The 17,972-nt window shown below is 37.8% G+C and overlaps 1 protein-coding gene across 1 annotated transcript in view; it reads left to right on the top strand.

The window, feature by feature from the left end:
* The window catches only part of LOC149303144 (leucine-rich PPR motif-containing protein, mitochondrial-like), a 59,145-nt gene that overhangs the window by 19,261 nt on the left and 21,912 nt on the right, over positions 1-17,972 (top strand). The window contains exons 18-24 of the mRNA XM_089481350.1: positions 10-87; positions 380-436; positions 645-758; positions 3,199-3,332; positions 3,685-3,770; positions 9,296-9,503; positions 15,438-15,562. Coding sequence (XP_089337476.1) covers positions 10-87; positions 380-436; positions 645-758; positions 3,199-3,332; positions 3,685-3,770; positions 9,296-9,503; positions 15,438-15,562 — 802 coding nt within the window. The remainder of the gene's footprint in view (positions 1-9; positions 88-379; positions 437-644; positions 759-3,198; positions 3,333-3,684; positions 3,771-9,295; positions 9,504-15,437; positions 15,563-17,972) is intronic.

The following is a 17,972-nucleotide window of genomic DNA, read 5'->3' as shown; positions in this document are numbered from 1 at the left end:
GGTCTACAGAACATAACAGTTTCCACGAATATATACCGAGGCATCCGGAATGTGCTGGATGCTCGTCAAGTTCCTGAATTAATTAAGGTGACCGTTCTTAGAAGCTCATATAAGATCACTGTGTATGTTACTGTCCTTCCCCACCACAAAACCGGGATCTCGAATGGACAGATCCCACAAGCCACGCTCACCCAACAGTTTGTTTTATGTTTACCGCATCTTTCCTTAACTTCCAGTTTAAAGCACCTTCCTGATGAATCAACTAAAGAGGGCACAATTTATATATATATATAATTATATTATGATGAATAATCTCCATTTGATGTTGCGTATACTGTCTAACCACCGTTTTATATATTTTTTATTCCCCCCCCCCCAGGATGTAATTATTTTGGTAAACTCAGAAGAAACGTTATCATATTCTGATATTATGAAGGTATGCTTCAGATTTTCTTTTTCAAAACATATCGTAAATGTTAAGAAAAAAATAAAATTAAAAAAAAAAACTAAAAAGTAAAGTACTTAATATACTGTGAATAAACCTTTTGTTGTTCATTTCCAAGTCTTTAAGTATTTTTTATTTATTTTTCAAGTGTTGTATTTGCCTTACCAGCAGAATATAACCCCGTTCTCTCTTTGTCCAGACTGCAGAATGTCAGATCTCTGCTCTGGAACAGAAGATCGAGGCTCTGAAAGCCGAGAACAAGCCTTTTGGGGATGTAGTCGCCCTTCTTATTATGAAGCTGTGCTCTGAAGAGGTAACTTAGACTAAATTTAGTTTTTGGGAAGCATGACAGGCTCTGCCCCATTTAAGAAGAGTCCCTCATTGGTGACATCATAAAACACTTACTGGGATATTTGTTGAGTTATATTAGTTCCCGTTGTATATAGTCTTCATTTCAGAAGTGTGTTTTCAAAAATATGTACTTTTGGCTTCGCTTGTTAAAGCTATAAACACTTGTTGAGAGTTTGGCAAATACCTTTGGGTGAAGAGAATCATCCATACCGACAAAAGCCCAGTCCCGCGGCTCCCTTACTGAATCCCCAGAGTATCGGGGCGCTAGAGGGGGAGAGCGTCCAGCCTGCTGGGACCCTGGAACCGGTTCCTTCTCTTTTTGACCTGTCCTTACCACTTGTGTTACTTTGTTAGAAAGCGATACATGCGCAGAGCGTCACATTGAGAAGGTAGATATTAACTAGCACCTCGCCCATAGCCCAAAACTGTATCCCTGCCTCTGGACCACAGAATGTTCGTTGTCCTCAATTGGGGGATTAACTGTTGGTATATAATTGTCCCAGAGCCTGTATTGCAGTAGAACTGTAGAACGCTTTAACAAGATTGTCTGCTTCATCATCTGTGTGTCCATGTTCCTGATTTAGTTTTTTTAATCCAGCATACAGACCCCATTTAAGATTGAATATTAGGGGCCACTGTGGATTGTTTGCAGCATCCATTATTTAGACTGCTGCCAACAGGCTTTCCTCGGTCCAGGAACTGTTAGAGCCGTGGGATCCAAGGGACAATTCTATCTACTATTTTATCTGCATGGTCAGCCACAGATGCACATGTCAAGCGATTAGCACATGTGTTAAAACACATACAAGCAGCCGTGTTATGAGCATTCAGTTTGCTTTGCCATTTTGTTCGCCGTTGATGCTCCATTGTGTGTTTCTTGGTACTTTTTTGGTCTTGTGATCAGTTGTTCCTTCTGTGTTATATTAATATGCATATCTTTTTTGAGATTTCTCAACTCTTGAATATGGGTTTTTTGAGGGTACTGAACCATTTTGTTGCCCTTGTGTAAAGTTGTCTTCTCTTCTTTTAATGATATGCCGACGCCTAGATAAACCACCCTGAGACGAGACAGGACTGATTTATCCAGCTTAGTGAATAAGCTCTACTTGTTACATACAACCAAAGTTTATAGGCGGTTGCTAGAAAGAAGGAAGTTGATTGGGCCAAATGGCTAGGGGTGGGCGGGGTTACTGCCGATCTCCACTCCAAGATCAAAGCCAATGCCTAGTCTTTCTAATCCAGCCTTGAAGATGACTTTATCGGAGTATTTTGATAGCCGGCATTACTACATTTAATATGTGGCAAAGTGGGAACAAACTGTCAATTTCATTTATATTGGCGATCGGCGTTTCCCTGGCCGAGAGATTTTAGACGTACCCAGCAAAGTAGCTTCTGTTCTTGTCAATTAGACAAGATTAGCCTAATCCGATTTTCAAGGCCTGCTTTCCCGAATGGATTTCCTCAATGTCTCGGGCTGTGCAGACCTGGAGGATTTTTCCATTCTGGCAAAAGTGGAACCATCGCAATGTCATGGTTCTAATTAACAGCGTTCCAGGACACGCTTATCCCGTTAACCCTTAAATGACAAGCATGGCACTTACCCTGTAACAGAGTACGTGATACTGTTGCAGATCCTCGGGTTAGCCGTATGCTGTATGCGCTGCAACGCATTCTAGCCTTTCTCTGACGCGGATGTGTGTGGGTTTTTTTTTTTTGTGCCCTCGTTGTTAGTCTTGGGGTTAGGTACGGTGGTAGCTTTTGGCAATGTTTGATACCTGTACCCTATCTGTTGATCGGTTACTTCTCCAGCCTGTGTGCAGAAACCTTTTATGAACAGAGTATTAAACGTAATGGTTATCGGTTAATACATAATGGCTGCATTGTCACCAAGAGCACGATAGGTTTGTTTGTCTTCGTTTTCGTAACCTCGTCTTAATGCTGCATTGATTTTATTTATATGTGTGTGTGTGTGTGTGTGTATATATATATATATATATATCCTTATATATCATATGTACAGTTGGTAAGCAGGATATAAGTAGTGCTTCACATAACAACTTGATGATCACCTTGCTCAAAGGAGCTTACAACCTAGAGTTCCTGGTTGGCAGAAGTCTAAAGTATCTCAATAAGTCTCCTTGGCTATTTTTCCTAAAATAATCCCTATATTACCTTCTAGCCCATACATTTTTAAGTTAAATTAAATTTAAAACAAGAACGAGAGTGCTTACGACAAGCAGTTACATTTGATCTAGTCTTAACCCGAGTCTGGTCTGATTATTATCACTCCTGGCGTCGTATTCTAAACACAACCGGAGTCTTTCCACAAGCGCTGTGTTGATGTAGCATTAGGTCATAACGTTTTCAGCGGCGTGTTTAATATTATTCTGTATTTTGCTTAGAACATGGAAAAAGCTCTGCAAGTAAAGGCCAATTATGAACAAGAGAATCTGCCCATTGGAGTCTACGCGTCCCTAATAAATATTTGCTGCCGAAACGATAATGCGGAGGAGGCTCTCAACCTGAAGCAGGAGATGTAAGTAAAAAACAAAACTTACAGCTCGTCACCTACATGATTCATTTGCAGAGATATCCAACTAATAGAAGACATCTTCCTAGTGTGTGTATAGGATTCAGAAAATGTACACGTCGTATAAGTGGACCGCTAGTTACATTGTATGACTCTAAAAGTAAAATGAAACCCTCCTGTACTTTTAACTATTGTGTGCTAGTTTGTAGAATTCTGTTACATACATCACACAGGCCTTCTGTAGGCGCGCGTGTTATAATGTGTAATATGCTTGATCACATTTATAAAGATCTTAACTTTGTGGGTTTTTTTGTTGCATTAAATGAACATTTTAATATCTTTCCTTGCGGTTTTCCAGGGAACGTAAAGACTCCTCAGCCGTTTTAGATTGCAACAAGTACCAAGCTCTCGTGAAAGTCTTCGCTAAGAACGGCCGCTTAGCAGGTACGGTAACTCCTTTCCAGCCGTACTCCGCGGCTAATATTATCTTCCTACCCCCAATAAAAATGGGACTGGATATTAATGGTATATCATGCCCCGAAAAGTGCTTGAACATTTTGCATACAAATTTGCATGTGAATTCACCCAGAGCGGCTTGGACAGTGCAGGCCATTAGTTTTAATGGCTTGGCAGGCTTGTCATTTACATTTGCACAGCTCAGTGCCTTTCGCATTTCTGCAGCTCCGTTTTATTAGCATTGCTGTTTGGATTGAGTTTGAAGATCATGACTTATGGCACAAATTGCGTATGTGCCCAGACTAATGGCTTTGTTTTTGCTTAAGGAGGTCTGAAGGCTGAACATAAAACCTATAACTATAACCTTTTTCGGAAAGTACCACTCAAGGAAATATCATATATAATACACACATAAAAAGCTCTTTACTTAGAACAATCTAAACAAGTTTTCTGCAGGTATGCTTAAGTCAATCTGCCTGCTGTTAATAAGTTAATACTATTCATCCAGTTGGTGGCCGTCTTGTTAGGGATAATTACCAGATTTGGCCCCTTATCACGCACAGTGAACTTAGGGCGTCAGTGAGAATGAATAGTGCTCCTGTCCACATTTCTTTTTTTTATTTGCTTCAGTATTTAAGTGTATTTTCCTTCTGAAATCCAAAATCAGAAGTGTAAAGCTGAAGCTTTGCTTTGAATAAGACAGCCAAGGCTGGCCACCCCCTGGAAAGGATGATGATAAAAATGTTTATCGTATTAAATCACTGTTGTAGTTTCTGCCAGAACATCCAAATTATTTAAAGAGGCCTTCAGCACTCCATCATATGAACTTTAATGCTTGTGATAGATGAGAGGTTCCTTTAAATTTTCATGATGGCCTCTTCGCAGGCGCATGGGGCATTCTGCACAATCCTCTGCATATGCATTGCCCCCCCTGCCGCTATTTTCCATGCAGGAGATCTGTTTGGCCGGATATATCTTCTCGATATACTTACCACTCAACCGCTCCAGCACTGGCTTCATTAACAGTGCCTAGGAGTCTTAACATGCGCAGAAAGCTCTCATACTGGATCTGGTGGGATTGCTTTCTTGCTACTGATTGGCTGCTTCAAGCAGCCAGTCAATGGTGAGAATTGTCGGGCCACAGAGGAGGCTGGGAGCTGCAGCTTTTACCTCAGGTATTTTTTTTTTTTACTTTTTTAAGAATGCATATTAAAGTACTCGGTTCTTGTTTTGTGAGCCAGTCAGGGCCGGTAAACTGTAGCTTTTAGGAGGTATGTTTCAGGAGGCAGAAACAACAACGTTTCTATTTCAATTTTTTTTTTTGTTTTTTTTAGCATGTGGATTATGTAGACGCCAGCTAATGTAGGCTACCTACATAAGCATTTCATAGGCATATTCACCTAACATTGCTCCCACCAAAGAGTACTACAGCTGTCAAACTAAGTTATAGGTGATATTTTGGAGTAATTGTTTCTGTTTTAGAAATAGAAACGAGAACGTTAACATTCCAAAGTGTAGGTTTGGATCAGAATGGCCTATTACTTTTGTTTTTGGTTTATTTTGGCATGTATAATCATGGAGGCTCTGATTATTTATACAGGCCGTAAGGAAGACCACTGAACCTGTTTATACTTTATTTTCCATGGCTGTTTTTCATGCTGCCCATTAATTCAGCTCGAGCAAAGATGCTTCACTATATGATAGAAGGCGAATCCTGATTTAAATTGGGAGCCTTTTAATATTTAGGATTAAGGTGCCAGCGGGACATCTCCCCCTTTTTCATAATGTTCATTTCACTCATGTTAGGTTGATCACATTTAAATGTGAGGATTTGCAGCTAAATTCCAATTTTCAAAGAGCCGTCAAGAAATCTCCTCGCTCATCATGCATTTCATCAACTGAATGGCAATATGGCCCTGAGTAGGAACATTATGTGCTTGGCCAAGCTCCTGGAAATAAATTTAGCTTTAAGCTTTTTCTTTATTGTTTAAAATATGTACCAGCGTACAGAAATGTGCAGAATCAATGAGGCAATGCATTGAATATAAATAAGGCAGAAGTAACACGTTCGCCCCCAGCCTTGTTCTGGACAGTCAGCGGTGAGGAATCAACATTTTGTACGCTTTATTTGCAGAATGTAATTATTTCGTCTACTGTTGCTTCCCCGTTACTCGGGCAAAACAAAATTAACTCCAGTGCTTTAACCCGTGTATCCTGTGGCAGAATCTGCTTTGGCTTGCCTTTATGTGGCTCTTTGTTTCTTTACATTTTATTGATTTTCTTATGTATTGATTTAACGATTTATTTAGCGTCATCAGCAATAGTGCTCTGCAATGGCGAAACTGGACATAACATGTAGTGCCTCACATTATTTGGACTTGCGGAAACCAAAGGGGACAAGGGGTCTGCTCAAATTTACAGTCTAGAAGTAGGCATTTTAAATTTGTGTGTGTGTGTGTGTATAGATGCTTTGTGTCGTCTCCTCATACATTGAATTATGCATTATACGGGGTCAGCTCAGCCAGAGAAATCTGCTGGGCTTGGCTGTTCATAATAAATAGTGAAGCGAGGGAGTTAAAACAACTCTCCCTTTAGTCAGTAGACCACAATATATCCATCATTCAACCACTGGCACCTACTGTATAAAAAACACTTCTGACTTTTTACTCCTCTATGAAAGCTAATGAAAAAAAACCCCTGCTAAATAGATTCTAATATTTGTCCGGAGTTTAGAAATACCCAATGTTTTTGTTTTTTTAATTTATTTTATTGTATATTATAGGGCAATAAGTAAAAGTAGCATTTTGCATTTTCAAAATAGTTTTTCCAGATCTGGTCATCCTGCTCTCATGTCCTATTTGGGGCATCTTTGAAGCCGGCCAATTCAATTTACCCCCATCGAACCATTTATTTTTGGAAACGACATCCCATGGTATTTCAAAATCTGTTATTGTCAACATTTGTAGTAGGAATTTAATTACACATAACATTACTACCGCAAATGTTGACAAAGGCTGGTGGTAGAATTACTGCATGGAAAGTGATAAAATACCACCATTTCAAATACCCTGTGGTGTCTACCTTTCAAAAATATATTGTTTGGGGTAAATTGAATTGGCAGGTTTAAAGGATGTCCCAAATAGGACATGGGCGCAGGATGACCAGATTGTAAGTTCCTGCGGGAACAGGGTCCTTCATTCCTCTAGTATCTGTATGTCAATTGCTGTATTGTACTTGTTATCTGTAAAAAAAAAAATTTAACTTGTACAGCGCTGCGGAATCTGTCGGCGCTTTATAAATAAAGTATAATAATGTTACAATTACAAATTGAAAAATGTGCGCCTCCCAAATTTGGCCTTTTAGCCCCCTAACAACCTGATAAACCTATGCAAGGGTAGTATCACTATATTTAGGAGATGCTGCTGAGCACATATTGAAGTGTTTGGCAGTGACATATACCAGGAGTTCATACCTGAAGTACAATGTGTGTGAAATAAACACAAAAAATTGGCAAAGGCTGGTGGTAGAATTAGTGCATGGAAAATGTTAAAATACCACTGTTGGGACGTTTTCAAAAAAATATGTGGTTTGATGGGGGTAAATTGAATTGGCTATCTTCAAAGACAAAATGAATTTATTTAAATCTAAATGTTAAATAAAAAAAATTAATGCTTTAAACTTAAATTACATTATGAAGCAAAAATGTTAAACCCCTAAAAAATGCAGATGGGAAAAGTACTACTGTGCAGTGATCAATGGCAGAGGGTGATCTTTTTTGTTGTTGCTAAATGCCTCAATATCGAGGCATTGCAACAACACCATCTAAAGTCATTTAGCCCCATGATGTGCTGGGTGTATCAATGCTCATTAACAGACTGTTTTTTCTTGACTTGTCTAGCGTGTCGGTTGTCATTAAGTGGTTAAATAATTTGATGTCATTGTGACAATGAGCAATTTTTTTTAGACACAGATACACCATGTATGTATGTATGTAAGGCATGGTGTGTAAATGTCATTGTTTGCCAAACTGGAAAAAATGGTTTTCTTTGCAGTTGGTCTTAAGAGAGAGGCGCACAGCAGGAAGTTAAGAATGTAGACTTAAATTCCTTCCCCCTAGTCTAAAGCAGCACTGGCCATTGCTTTTAGGATAGGGGAAGACATACTGATAGTTCTAGATTATAAGCTTGTTTGAGCAGGTGCCTCCTCACCTGTTTCTGTAAATCAAATTATTTTATATATTAATTGTCTTTTACATTGTATATCGCTGTGGAATATGCTGGCGCTATATAAACCAATAAATATTACATTGCCTGTATGTTTCCCCTGGGTTTCTATTCTCCTGTGTCTTGGAGCCCCAATCTATTCTTCATTACCACATCCCACATACATTGTGGTTCATTAAAGAAAGTCACCACATTTTAAAAAAAAAACAAAAAAAAAAAAACACACAAAAAAAAAAACTTTTGAGTTTGGTTGCAAAGATGGGCCGGAGATTGCAAAATTACCTTGTGTATGTCACAAATCTCATTTGAAGTCCTCAATTCTAACAAACTTTTAAAAATATCTAACGCTACTGTGGATTCACGTCACGCTATAATATCTAAATATTTTTTCCTTCTAGAACCTTAAGGATTTTTTCCCCCGCCCTGTTTGTCATATCTGTTATTTTGCAAAAAATTCGCATTTTTTCTTTTTTTTTTTTTTTTTCCCCCCCTCCTACATTTTCTGTTCTAATCACTTATAGTATCTCATGATTCTAACTTATCAAAAACCGAGACTGATAAACCTAAATGGTAGAAACGGGTAACATAATTGCGCATGTATTAAAGCAGTAATTAAAACACCCCCCCCCTTTCCTTTATCCCCTGCATGCTTCCTACCATCTCTAATGTAAAACGGTCAAAACATTTGCCTGCGCGGTAATTAACAACACAAACTAAATCCCCTTTACTTATCCCACACACCCAAATGTTTATTTCTGCCATCCTAATGAGGCTTAATGAGCCTAATGTTTTAACATGCAGTCTGTTGGAAGGCTTTCATTGGCTCTGCTTGGCTAATTAGTATCGACACAGCAAACAGGCCGTATCGGTATCAGACCATTAGTCTGGCTGTATATGCGCTGTATACACATCTTTATTATCTGGCCTTGTGACAAGCCATCTGCTGAAGAAACAATGGTGTGATTTAGCAGATGTTGGCATTGAGCGATAAAAGCATCCATTTAGCTGGATCGTGCCACTATAGGGCAGATAGTCCGGGGTTATGTGGTGCAAAGTGGGCACGCTATTCCTATCTGTAATTTGTAGTCGCGGTTGCAGGAGAATGATAAAACCATGCTATTGTGGATTTTTTAATTGTAGTCTCGTTTAGAAATGCAAGTAGTAATTAACTTGAAATCGGCATTATACACCAGAATTTACATTCCTGCTGGGTTTGAAATGCTGTTTTAATAACAGTTTGTTTTCACTACATGAAATTACCTAAGGGCCTTTTGTGTCGCTTCATTGTAGATGCTATTAACGTTCTGAAGGAGATGAAAGAGAAGGATGTTCCGAGGAAAAACACAGCGGCGTCGTCGTTCTTCCACATCCTCAACGCAGCTGCTGTGAGAGGAGACGTCGAAACGGTCAACCAGTTACACGATTGTATCATTACGTTGGAGTTGGCCAAGCCCACGTCAAACCTGTGTTCACCGGTGGTTTCCGTCCACCTGGAGAAGTAAGTCGATGGTTGCAGGACACAGGATTTCAGCCTGTTTTCTTATTGTGTGGCTTCGTTTCCCAATGGGGTTCTCAAAAATTCAGCTTCCGGCATCATGGAGGCGATCGGCAAAGTTAATGTAATGCGGAGAAACCCATACGTGTTCCTACAAACTGCTGTTCATGCTTATATTCTTAGAAGATAATATTTCAGATTAAATTGTAATGCTTTCCTCGCTTTCTTTTGGCTTTGGGTTATAGGTCATAATGAGCTATGGTTTGACAAATCCCGGAAGCCTGATGTTCCTCGAGGAAGTTATATTAGGCTTTATGTATAAATGTGAAATTCCACGGGTTTCAGGAGGCGTGGGAAAACGGATTATCTATCCTTCCATATCTCTTTCCTGCAGACTGTCATGGGGCCCCTGTCTTGGAGAGCACATCTCCCTCATTGCCTCTACTAGATCACTAGTGACCATGGATCAGTTCCACCCCATTTAATTAAGTGTTCTAGGCTTCAACCATTCCGAACTTGCTATAAAACAGAGTCCCTCCAGAAAAGGCACACTTGGGAGGTATGCTTGTCTCCTAAACCCACTGCTGTTTTATATTGTCACCTCACATCGCACATTTGGACGTACATGTAGCTACAATCAAATAGTTGATTGGCGTGGAATGCAGCTTTAGTTCTGTAGGTGCCAAAAGTAAATGTAATGCTATGTACATGGGTATTGTACATGCTTCATGTGCCCACACATGAATGATTAGTGGTACAAGTACACACTATTGTTTGTGTGAGTGCATAGAAACTAAGAGCATGTGTGTATTTTTTCTACGTGTTGGTTTGTTCTATCTGTTTTGTTGGTGTTGCAGCTGCCTATTTCTGTTCGAGAGAGTGGAAACTGTGTAGAGTTTACATGCATGCGTAATCTTATATTTTAATGCTACATACAGTCCATACATTAAAAGGGTCCGACAGATCTAGAATTAAACAGACCTTAAGATCGCCCTGTTAACAATTCTGTTTAGTCTTGAATGGGTTATGTGGTACTATTCCTCTTCCCAACAATTATTCCCTTAAATTTATACTCTAACTGTACCTTGCCACAACATTACGAAAAAAAAGCGCACAATAAACCGCTCGGTTCTCTTACACCATTACCGCAATTAGGAACTCTGCATTAGAGCCAAGGGATGGAAGACGTTTATTTGCCTTAAAGGGACAAGACAGCAATAAGATGATTTTATTTTTTTTGTCCAGGATCGCTGGGTTGTAATTAAGTTACATTCACGGCTATTGCGTTTTGAAGGATGATTGGTAAATGACTGGCTTAGTGTGCTTTGTACGGACACTGTTAAGGGTTTTTTTTTTCTCCTTTTACATATATACATTTTTATGTTTTTTTTTTTTTTATATTCTGTCAGAATATCCTGTTAAGTCTGATAAATGTAAATGTGGCATTTTTATTCTGAACAAAAGAGCAGAGAAATGAGCTATCTTGTCTAATCATTCAGTTGTTTAACACAGACGTCTAGTTTAGACTTAATTGGTTGGAAAGCACTTGACGTGAAGTTAGTGCTGTTCGGAATGCGTGTTTGAGTAAATTTTCAAATAAGTGACAGCTAAATTGTACCTAGGGAAATTACAAAGGCTTCAACACTGTTAATTTTTTTAAGGGGGTGAGGATTAGCTGTAATTGCAATACCAGTCTCCTTGAAAATTCATCATTCTAGTTAGTGATCAGGATAAAATAATGCTAAAAGAAATACCAAAATTAGGTGTAAATGGGATGAATCTAAACCCCCCCCCTCCCCCGCGCAAATTAGTTTTTTCCCTTAACGGGGAAAAAAATTACTGAAATATGCTCAAATTTATTTCCGCCGCCAAAGGGTTACCCAGAGTCTCGCAAAGCTGGTTTATGCTGTTGATTTCACTCCATGCCAACATCTGCTTCAGATTTAGGCTGAGGGATTTGATTTAAGATTTTTTTTTTTTTGCCCCAGTCCCTTATAATTCCCTTTCTCTCCGTCTCTAGTGATTTCAGGTTTGAGAGCTTTTCAATCAGCAAAGCCCTTAGGTAAATTGCCACTTCACTTAAGCTTTACGTACGTCTTACCACTTCACTTCAATTAAAATCTGGATTTGAAATGTTTCTATTATATAGTTTTTATATATATATATATATATATATATATATATATATATATATATATATATATATATATATATATATATATAATTATACACATAATGTGGGTATTCACAAATCACGGGTCTCCTATTAGCAGGTTTGGTCATATACTATACACACATGTAGAACCTACGTATATTTGCTGCACAGAAGGGTTAAAATCATATGTATTCTCACATTCATGCCCCAAACAAACTGTCCTTCTGTATCTCTGTTCGGAAAATAATATTCTAGAGTGGCCGGTGTCACCAGAATCTCCGTTACACCACGTGACATATAGAACGCGTTAATAAATCGAATAAAGCATGAAATAATTACATTTAAAACGGATGGTGGAAATATGGAGCTAAATAAAGCCGCGTCTAGCAACTATTTACTGAACGTAATCTCTCTTTTCTGGGAAGAAACACGTTTGTAATTAGCACGTAAGCAATGTCAGTATACATGAACCTTTTAAATATTATAATTACTACTTATTGGAAGAATCCTGCTTCCGTCTGATTTCAACAGAGGTGTTCTTTTAATTAGTCCAATAAAAGGTTTAATAGGTGAACTGTGTCTCTTCTCAAAGAAAAATGTGAAATCAGTTAAATGGCTGTTTTTTTGCCGTTAAAGCACGTATTTAAATGAGTTCAGCACTGTTTTCCCCGTGTTGGCAGTAAGATCTTGATTGCAATTATATATGCATATTATTAAAGCTTCTTTTAAGCAGAAGGTACCAAAGGTACAGAGCCCTGCTTTACCTTCTAAGTTTGGTCCATTTTACTTAAAAATAAATAAATCATTTTGCTTGTTTGACAGGGTATTCATTAATAACACTAAAGAGACTTAATTAAAAAAAATAAAAAAATATATATATATTTAATTTTCAATGCCTCTTTGTATCTTCCAACTAGTGACTGATTAGTTTGTAATAGTGGTTCCACATTGGTTTAATGTTTTATATAGCGCCATCGCATTTCGTGGTGCTGTACTTACAATTAAATACCCTCGGTAGCTGCCATTGCTGGACCACAAGGTTATTTTTCCCCCAAGGCATCTCAAATGGACAAAGTTTCGCTTTTGTTTAATGGGCAAGGCAGAGTATTTTAAAGGAAAAAAAATAATTACAATTTTAGTTGGTTTACCAACCTGTTCATGGGGGGGTGATAATGTTACTTCTTGACCATCTATGAAGATGTTTGGTAAGTGTAATTCAACCATTGTAAGTGGTCGTCTTCATGAAACTATATTCTTTTCAGCTCTAAAATAAAATTTTAGTTAGAAGCAATTTTTTCAGAATCGTTTTTTTGCGTTTATAGCTGAAAAGGTTTACTTACCTGCTGCCGCCATCTTGGCCACTGAAGCCGCCAAGACATGGTGGTCTTTGACCGTACAGGAGCTTTGGATGCCCAAAAAAGCCACAATTGGTTTCTCACTCTTTAATTCCTTGTTCGGCAAATAAACCTCATGGATCTGTGATTTTCTTTCATCTAAAGATTTAATCACATAAAAACACAAACGTTTAAGAACTATCTTCGGTTTATATTAAAACGGCCTATCATCGCCATCTTTTGTGTCATATAATTAGTGTTCCCAGCAAAAATGATGACTGAGGCAAAATTTGACTATTTTCAGGAAGGCTTTGCAGTAGGAATGGTGTTTCTAATCGTGAATTTCATCAAAAAAGAGTAGGCGAAACGGTACTTTTAATGATACATTTACATACAGAATGTTATAGTAACTGAAAGAACATTTCACTGTATTTAAGCTGTGGAGTCGCCATTTCTATTTAATTTTTCTTTATTTTTTTATATCCACCAGTCTATTTCCCTTTTCTCAATGCCTTTCATTAATTTTCAGCTCTTTATCACTGTATGCGGAAAGTATCTTTGAAATCGTGCATTTTGAGACTGAAGTCAATTAGCATGTCCATTTGACTGGCACCATAATTGTTCATTAATTAATCGTTTTGACCTAAAACAGTTCTATTCATGCTGTGGGAATTTGGGTAAAGGCAGTCAGGGATAATTGTTTTTGCGATCACTTTGAAAAGCGGCATTTGTTCTTCAATGAAATAACTTTTCTGCAGCAGGATATATAGATTGAATGGCAGCGCACATAATATAGAGTGAAAGATGTATATGTGTAATGTGTGTGTGCATAATGCACACTAAATATATGTATATATATATATCTCTACACATTATATATATATATATATATATATATATATATATATATATATATATATATATATATATATATATATATATATATATATATAGCTATAAGATGCATGGATGTGGTCATTCTCCTATATGGTGTGTGTGTGTATGTGTATATATATATATATATATATATATATATATATATATATATATAATACATACATACATAATGAACACACATTTTTTATAACTACAATATGTATTTAGGATTAGTAATATCTAACCCAGTCGGTGTGTTTGCCATACAGTAGCACACGACGTTTCTCCCGCCAGCCGTTATCTAACCGGTGCCATCTGCATCCTTTTATTTAGCGAGCGGCATCTACTTGCCGTATTGAAATTAACCTGTAATTTAGTCTTCACCCCAAATGACAAATTGAAGCGTCTCGGTGGGGTGCTCGACGATGCACTGTAAACAGGGCTAGAGATCCATCATGGAAGCTCGTTTTCACCCCTTGTCAGTATTATTGCAAGGAAGCGGATGTTTCTTCTGCATGCGTATGTTTTTTACTTTTTAGTCCACCCGTAAATCTTAATCCGTGTAAAATAGTAATTCGGTCCCATGGCAACACGCGCTTTATTCAAGAAAAAGTGAGCAGCTTGTCGGAGTGTAAAGTGCGCTACATTTGGCTGTAAATTAGACAGCGAGAGCTCCTTTTCGGCAAGCCGCCATTTCTTTCGGGTTTTATAAAGAGATCAAGTTGTGTTTGTTATTTCAAGTTGCCGGAATGTCAGATGTAACCTTTCAGATGTAACCTGCCATGTAGAATGGCAGCAGCTGGCCCGGACTATACGGCGGAACCTAGAATTTCATGGAAGACGAGAACCATTAAGCCCGTTTTTTTTCCTTAATATGTCCCTGGTTTCTCAATGCCTTACATTACGTCTAGTTGTAGATTGCAACCTCTTGTTCTGGCATTTCTCCTTCCTCACACCTATACATATTGAGACCCCTTAGTCCGATACTTTTTATCTTGCAAACCCTTTAGAATGTCAATATCTTTCTGGAGATGGGAGTCTCCAGGACCACCCATAGTACTGTAGGTGGCCAGAGATCTGGGAAGCGACACCCTTTAATATTAGTGACCAAGGCAGATATTGTAATTATCCTTCGGGCCTTCAAAGTTTGTCCTACAACTATACCAACCTCATTAAAAAAAAAAAACTCCCTTTGAGTGTCTCCCGGTTTATGCATTATAGGTTTCCAGGATATAATATGCGGTGTGGCTAGCACAAATGGTTAATTATTTTAGCAGCTCGTTCATATGGGACCCTGGCAAATGGTTGAGTTCCTTATTCCTATTTCCAAGACGAAACAGGCTTGCTTATTGGAAAATACACAGCTCAAACCTCGTTGGGTTTAGTTTTGTTTTTGTGATTTACACATTGGTATAGAATACCAAAAGGCATTGAACGTTACGGGTCCATGTCTGGCCGCACCTGATAACTTGTTAAATGATGGTCATTTCCTTTTCTTTTCCATAGAATAATATAAAATGACATTTTGTTACTACAATAATAACCATTTCTTTGATTTATTTTTTTTTATAGGGGTGACCTCGCGGCTGCCGTAGACGCCATGTTTGACTGCAGCAAAAAGTACAAATGCATTCCTCTGCTACATGACATCCTTTGCCGACTGGTGGAGAAAGGAGATACAGACTTGCTGCAGAAAGGTATGTGGACGCCGCGGTCATCTTTTTTCCTTTTATTAGGGCTCGTCCAGTCTTGCTTTACCTTCCGGTGCTCCGGTTTTATCAAGACACTCAAGATTTCACGTCCGATTTACTGTCTTAACAGAGTCTTTGTACACTAACAGCGACGGGCTGGAAAAAAGAGGTTATGCTGCCCTCATTGCCAATAATATATAGCAATTCTCTAAACTGCTTTGTGTGTTCATCGTCTGACCCTCGGTCGTAATGATGTTAGGCGTGCTGGATACACTACGCTGTTTATAACTACATAGAATCTGAAATTGTGTATTTTGACACAGAGGCTGCTCTCTTCACGCATGACTTTTTTCTCCGTCTCATCTTTTTTCTTATCTGTTTGTGTGCGGTACGTTTATCAGAGCATCTGGTCTTTATATTGTCTGACTTACAAGGACAGTCGTTCATGGTTTTATGAGAGATATAGATATAGATATAGATAGATAGATAGATATATATATATATATATATATATATATATATATATATATATATATATATATATATATATATATATATATATATATATATATATATATATAATATATAAAATTACTAACCGTTCGGCCCATCTAGTCTGCCCATTTTGTTCCTGCTTTTAAAGACCTTAATCGGTCCTTGGTCCTTTGTAAGTTTTAAACGCCCCTGCTACTTTTGCTGGGGAGCTCTTCTATTGATCTATCACCCGCTCAGTAAAGTTACTCGCTCATTCCTGCATCAGAGGTTAACGTCAACGGAGTTAGCAAGTAAAATAGTTCTGCTTCCTATGCCAGTAGCTGTAGATGGTCTTTGACACTCCACTGGGCTTAAAACACAAGACACCTTTTAACTTAAAATAATACAATAATTAAAACTCAGCGTACCCCTCCCCCCAGTATTATCCTGCTGTACACTACCAATAATGTAAAAAAGTTAGCCCATGTACCCTACGCATTTTATACCTATATGGTTGTGTATACCTATACGATTGTATAGGTATTCATTCGGAGGGTTGCCTCTTTATACGTAAGAGTGCTTTATCGGTTGCACTATTAGCGCAATCAATATAAGTGGTTATCCTTGGCAATCAGACGGAGCCCAAATGTAAGTTTCATTGTGTAGGCTAACAATGCCTAATTCATGTCATCACACAGCTGCTTGGACATATCTAATCTGTGAGCTCAGAATCCATTTTTCAAAGAAATGTACATAGAAGACGCCAAGATAAAAGCTTTTCACCAGCACTTAGAACATTTAGCTAACCTGAGTATTTAATTACAAGCCATCCCGTGGTGCTGTCTTTTCATCCAAATAGAGTCCGTGGTTACTCCAGACGTTATAACAAAGGCTAATGAATGACAGGTATTATGTGAACAATATTATCCCGATGCCCTCCCATGTTTTCATGGATTAAAACATCAGTAGCTGCCATATTTCACCGTAGCCCTTCTGACGATCATTCTCTGCTGCTTTTGTGTATAATAGCCGTACACTTTGTAATTGATCTGTAAGTGAGAATCGCATTTACGCTGACCTCTTTTTGTCGAAATGAATTTCTAATAACCCTTTGTAATCAGCAGTACACACACACACACACATATATATCAGTATATGTGTATATATATATATATATATATATATATATATATATATATATATATATATATATTTTAACCACTTGCAAAAAGGTGCCCCAATTACCTTTCATTTAATGTAATGTCAACTTTTCTAACACTGTTCAATAGAATTTGGTGGCAGATCAGACCCGTTCGGCCCATCTAATCTGCGCGTTTTCCTTGTGTAAAGACTCATAATCAGTCATTGATCTTAGATTCAGGGTAACTTTACGCCTACCCCATTCATGTTTAAATTCCCCCGCTGTATTAACCTCTGACACATGTGCTGGGTGGCTGTTCTACTTATCTACCACCGTCTCCCAAAAGTAAAACTTCCTTACATTACATTACATCTAACCCTCTGACCCCCTAGTTTTCTTATGTTTTTGATTCTACTTAGTATGCCACACATTGACATTTCATATATATATATTTTTTTGAGAAATGTTGAATATTAGAAAGTTTTTTGAGTCCCCCCCATAGACTACAGTAAAATGATTTACTTTTAAATACTCCAGTCCATAACTGTACAAAATCTCTCTTTTTTGTGATTTTTAAATATTTAAATATAATTTTTAAATTCCTCCTACCTCTTCTTACAAGGTATAGAGAAGGCAGCAGCGGATAAACCTGTTTGTTGTTTTTTTTTTTTGTTTTAAGGGTTAATATCTGGTTATTCCAAAGCTTATGATCCCTAAACACAGAACCATAAAAAATCTAAATTTGTATTTAAAGTAATTTCTTCTGAATAGGTTTGCTTTATGCTTTAACTTTTTTATATT

The sequence above is a fragment of the Sceloporus occidentalis genome, unplaced genomic scaffold, assembly GCF_023333645.1.
Source record: "Sceloporus occidentalis isolate IW3139 unplaced genomic scaffold, rSceOcc1.0.p SCAF_15, whole genome shotgun sequence".
NCBI lineage: Eukaryota > Metazoa > Chordata > Lepidosauria > Squamata > Phrynosomatidae > Sceloporus > Sceloporus occidentalis.
The sequence above is the reverse complement of the archived record's forward strand: the minus strand, read 5'-3'. Positions and strand labels throughout refer to the sequence as shown.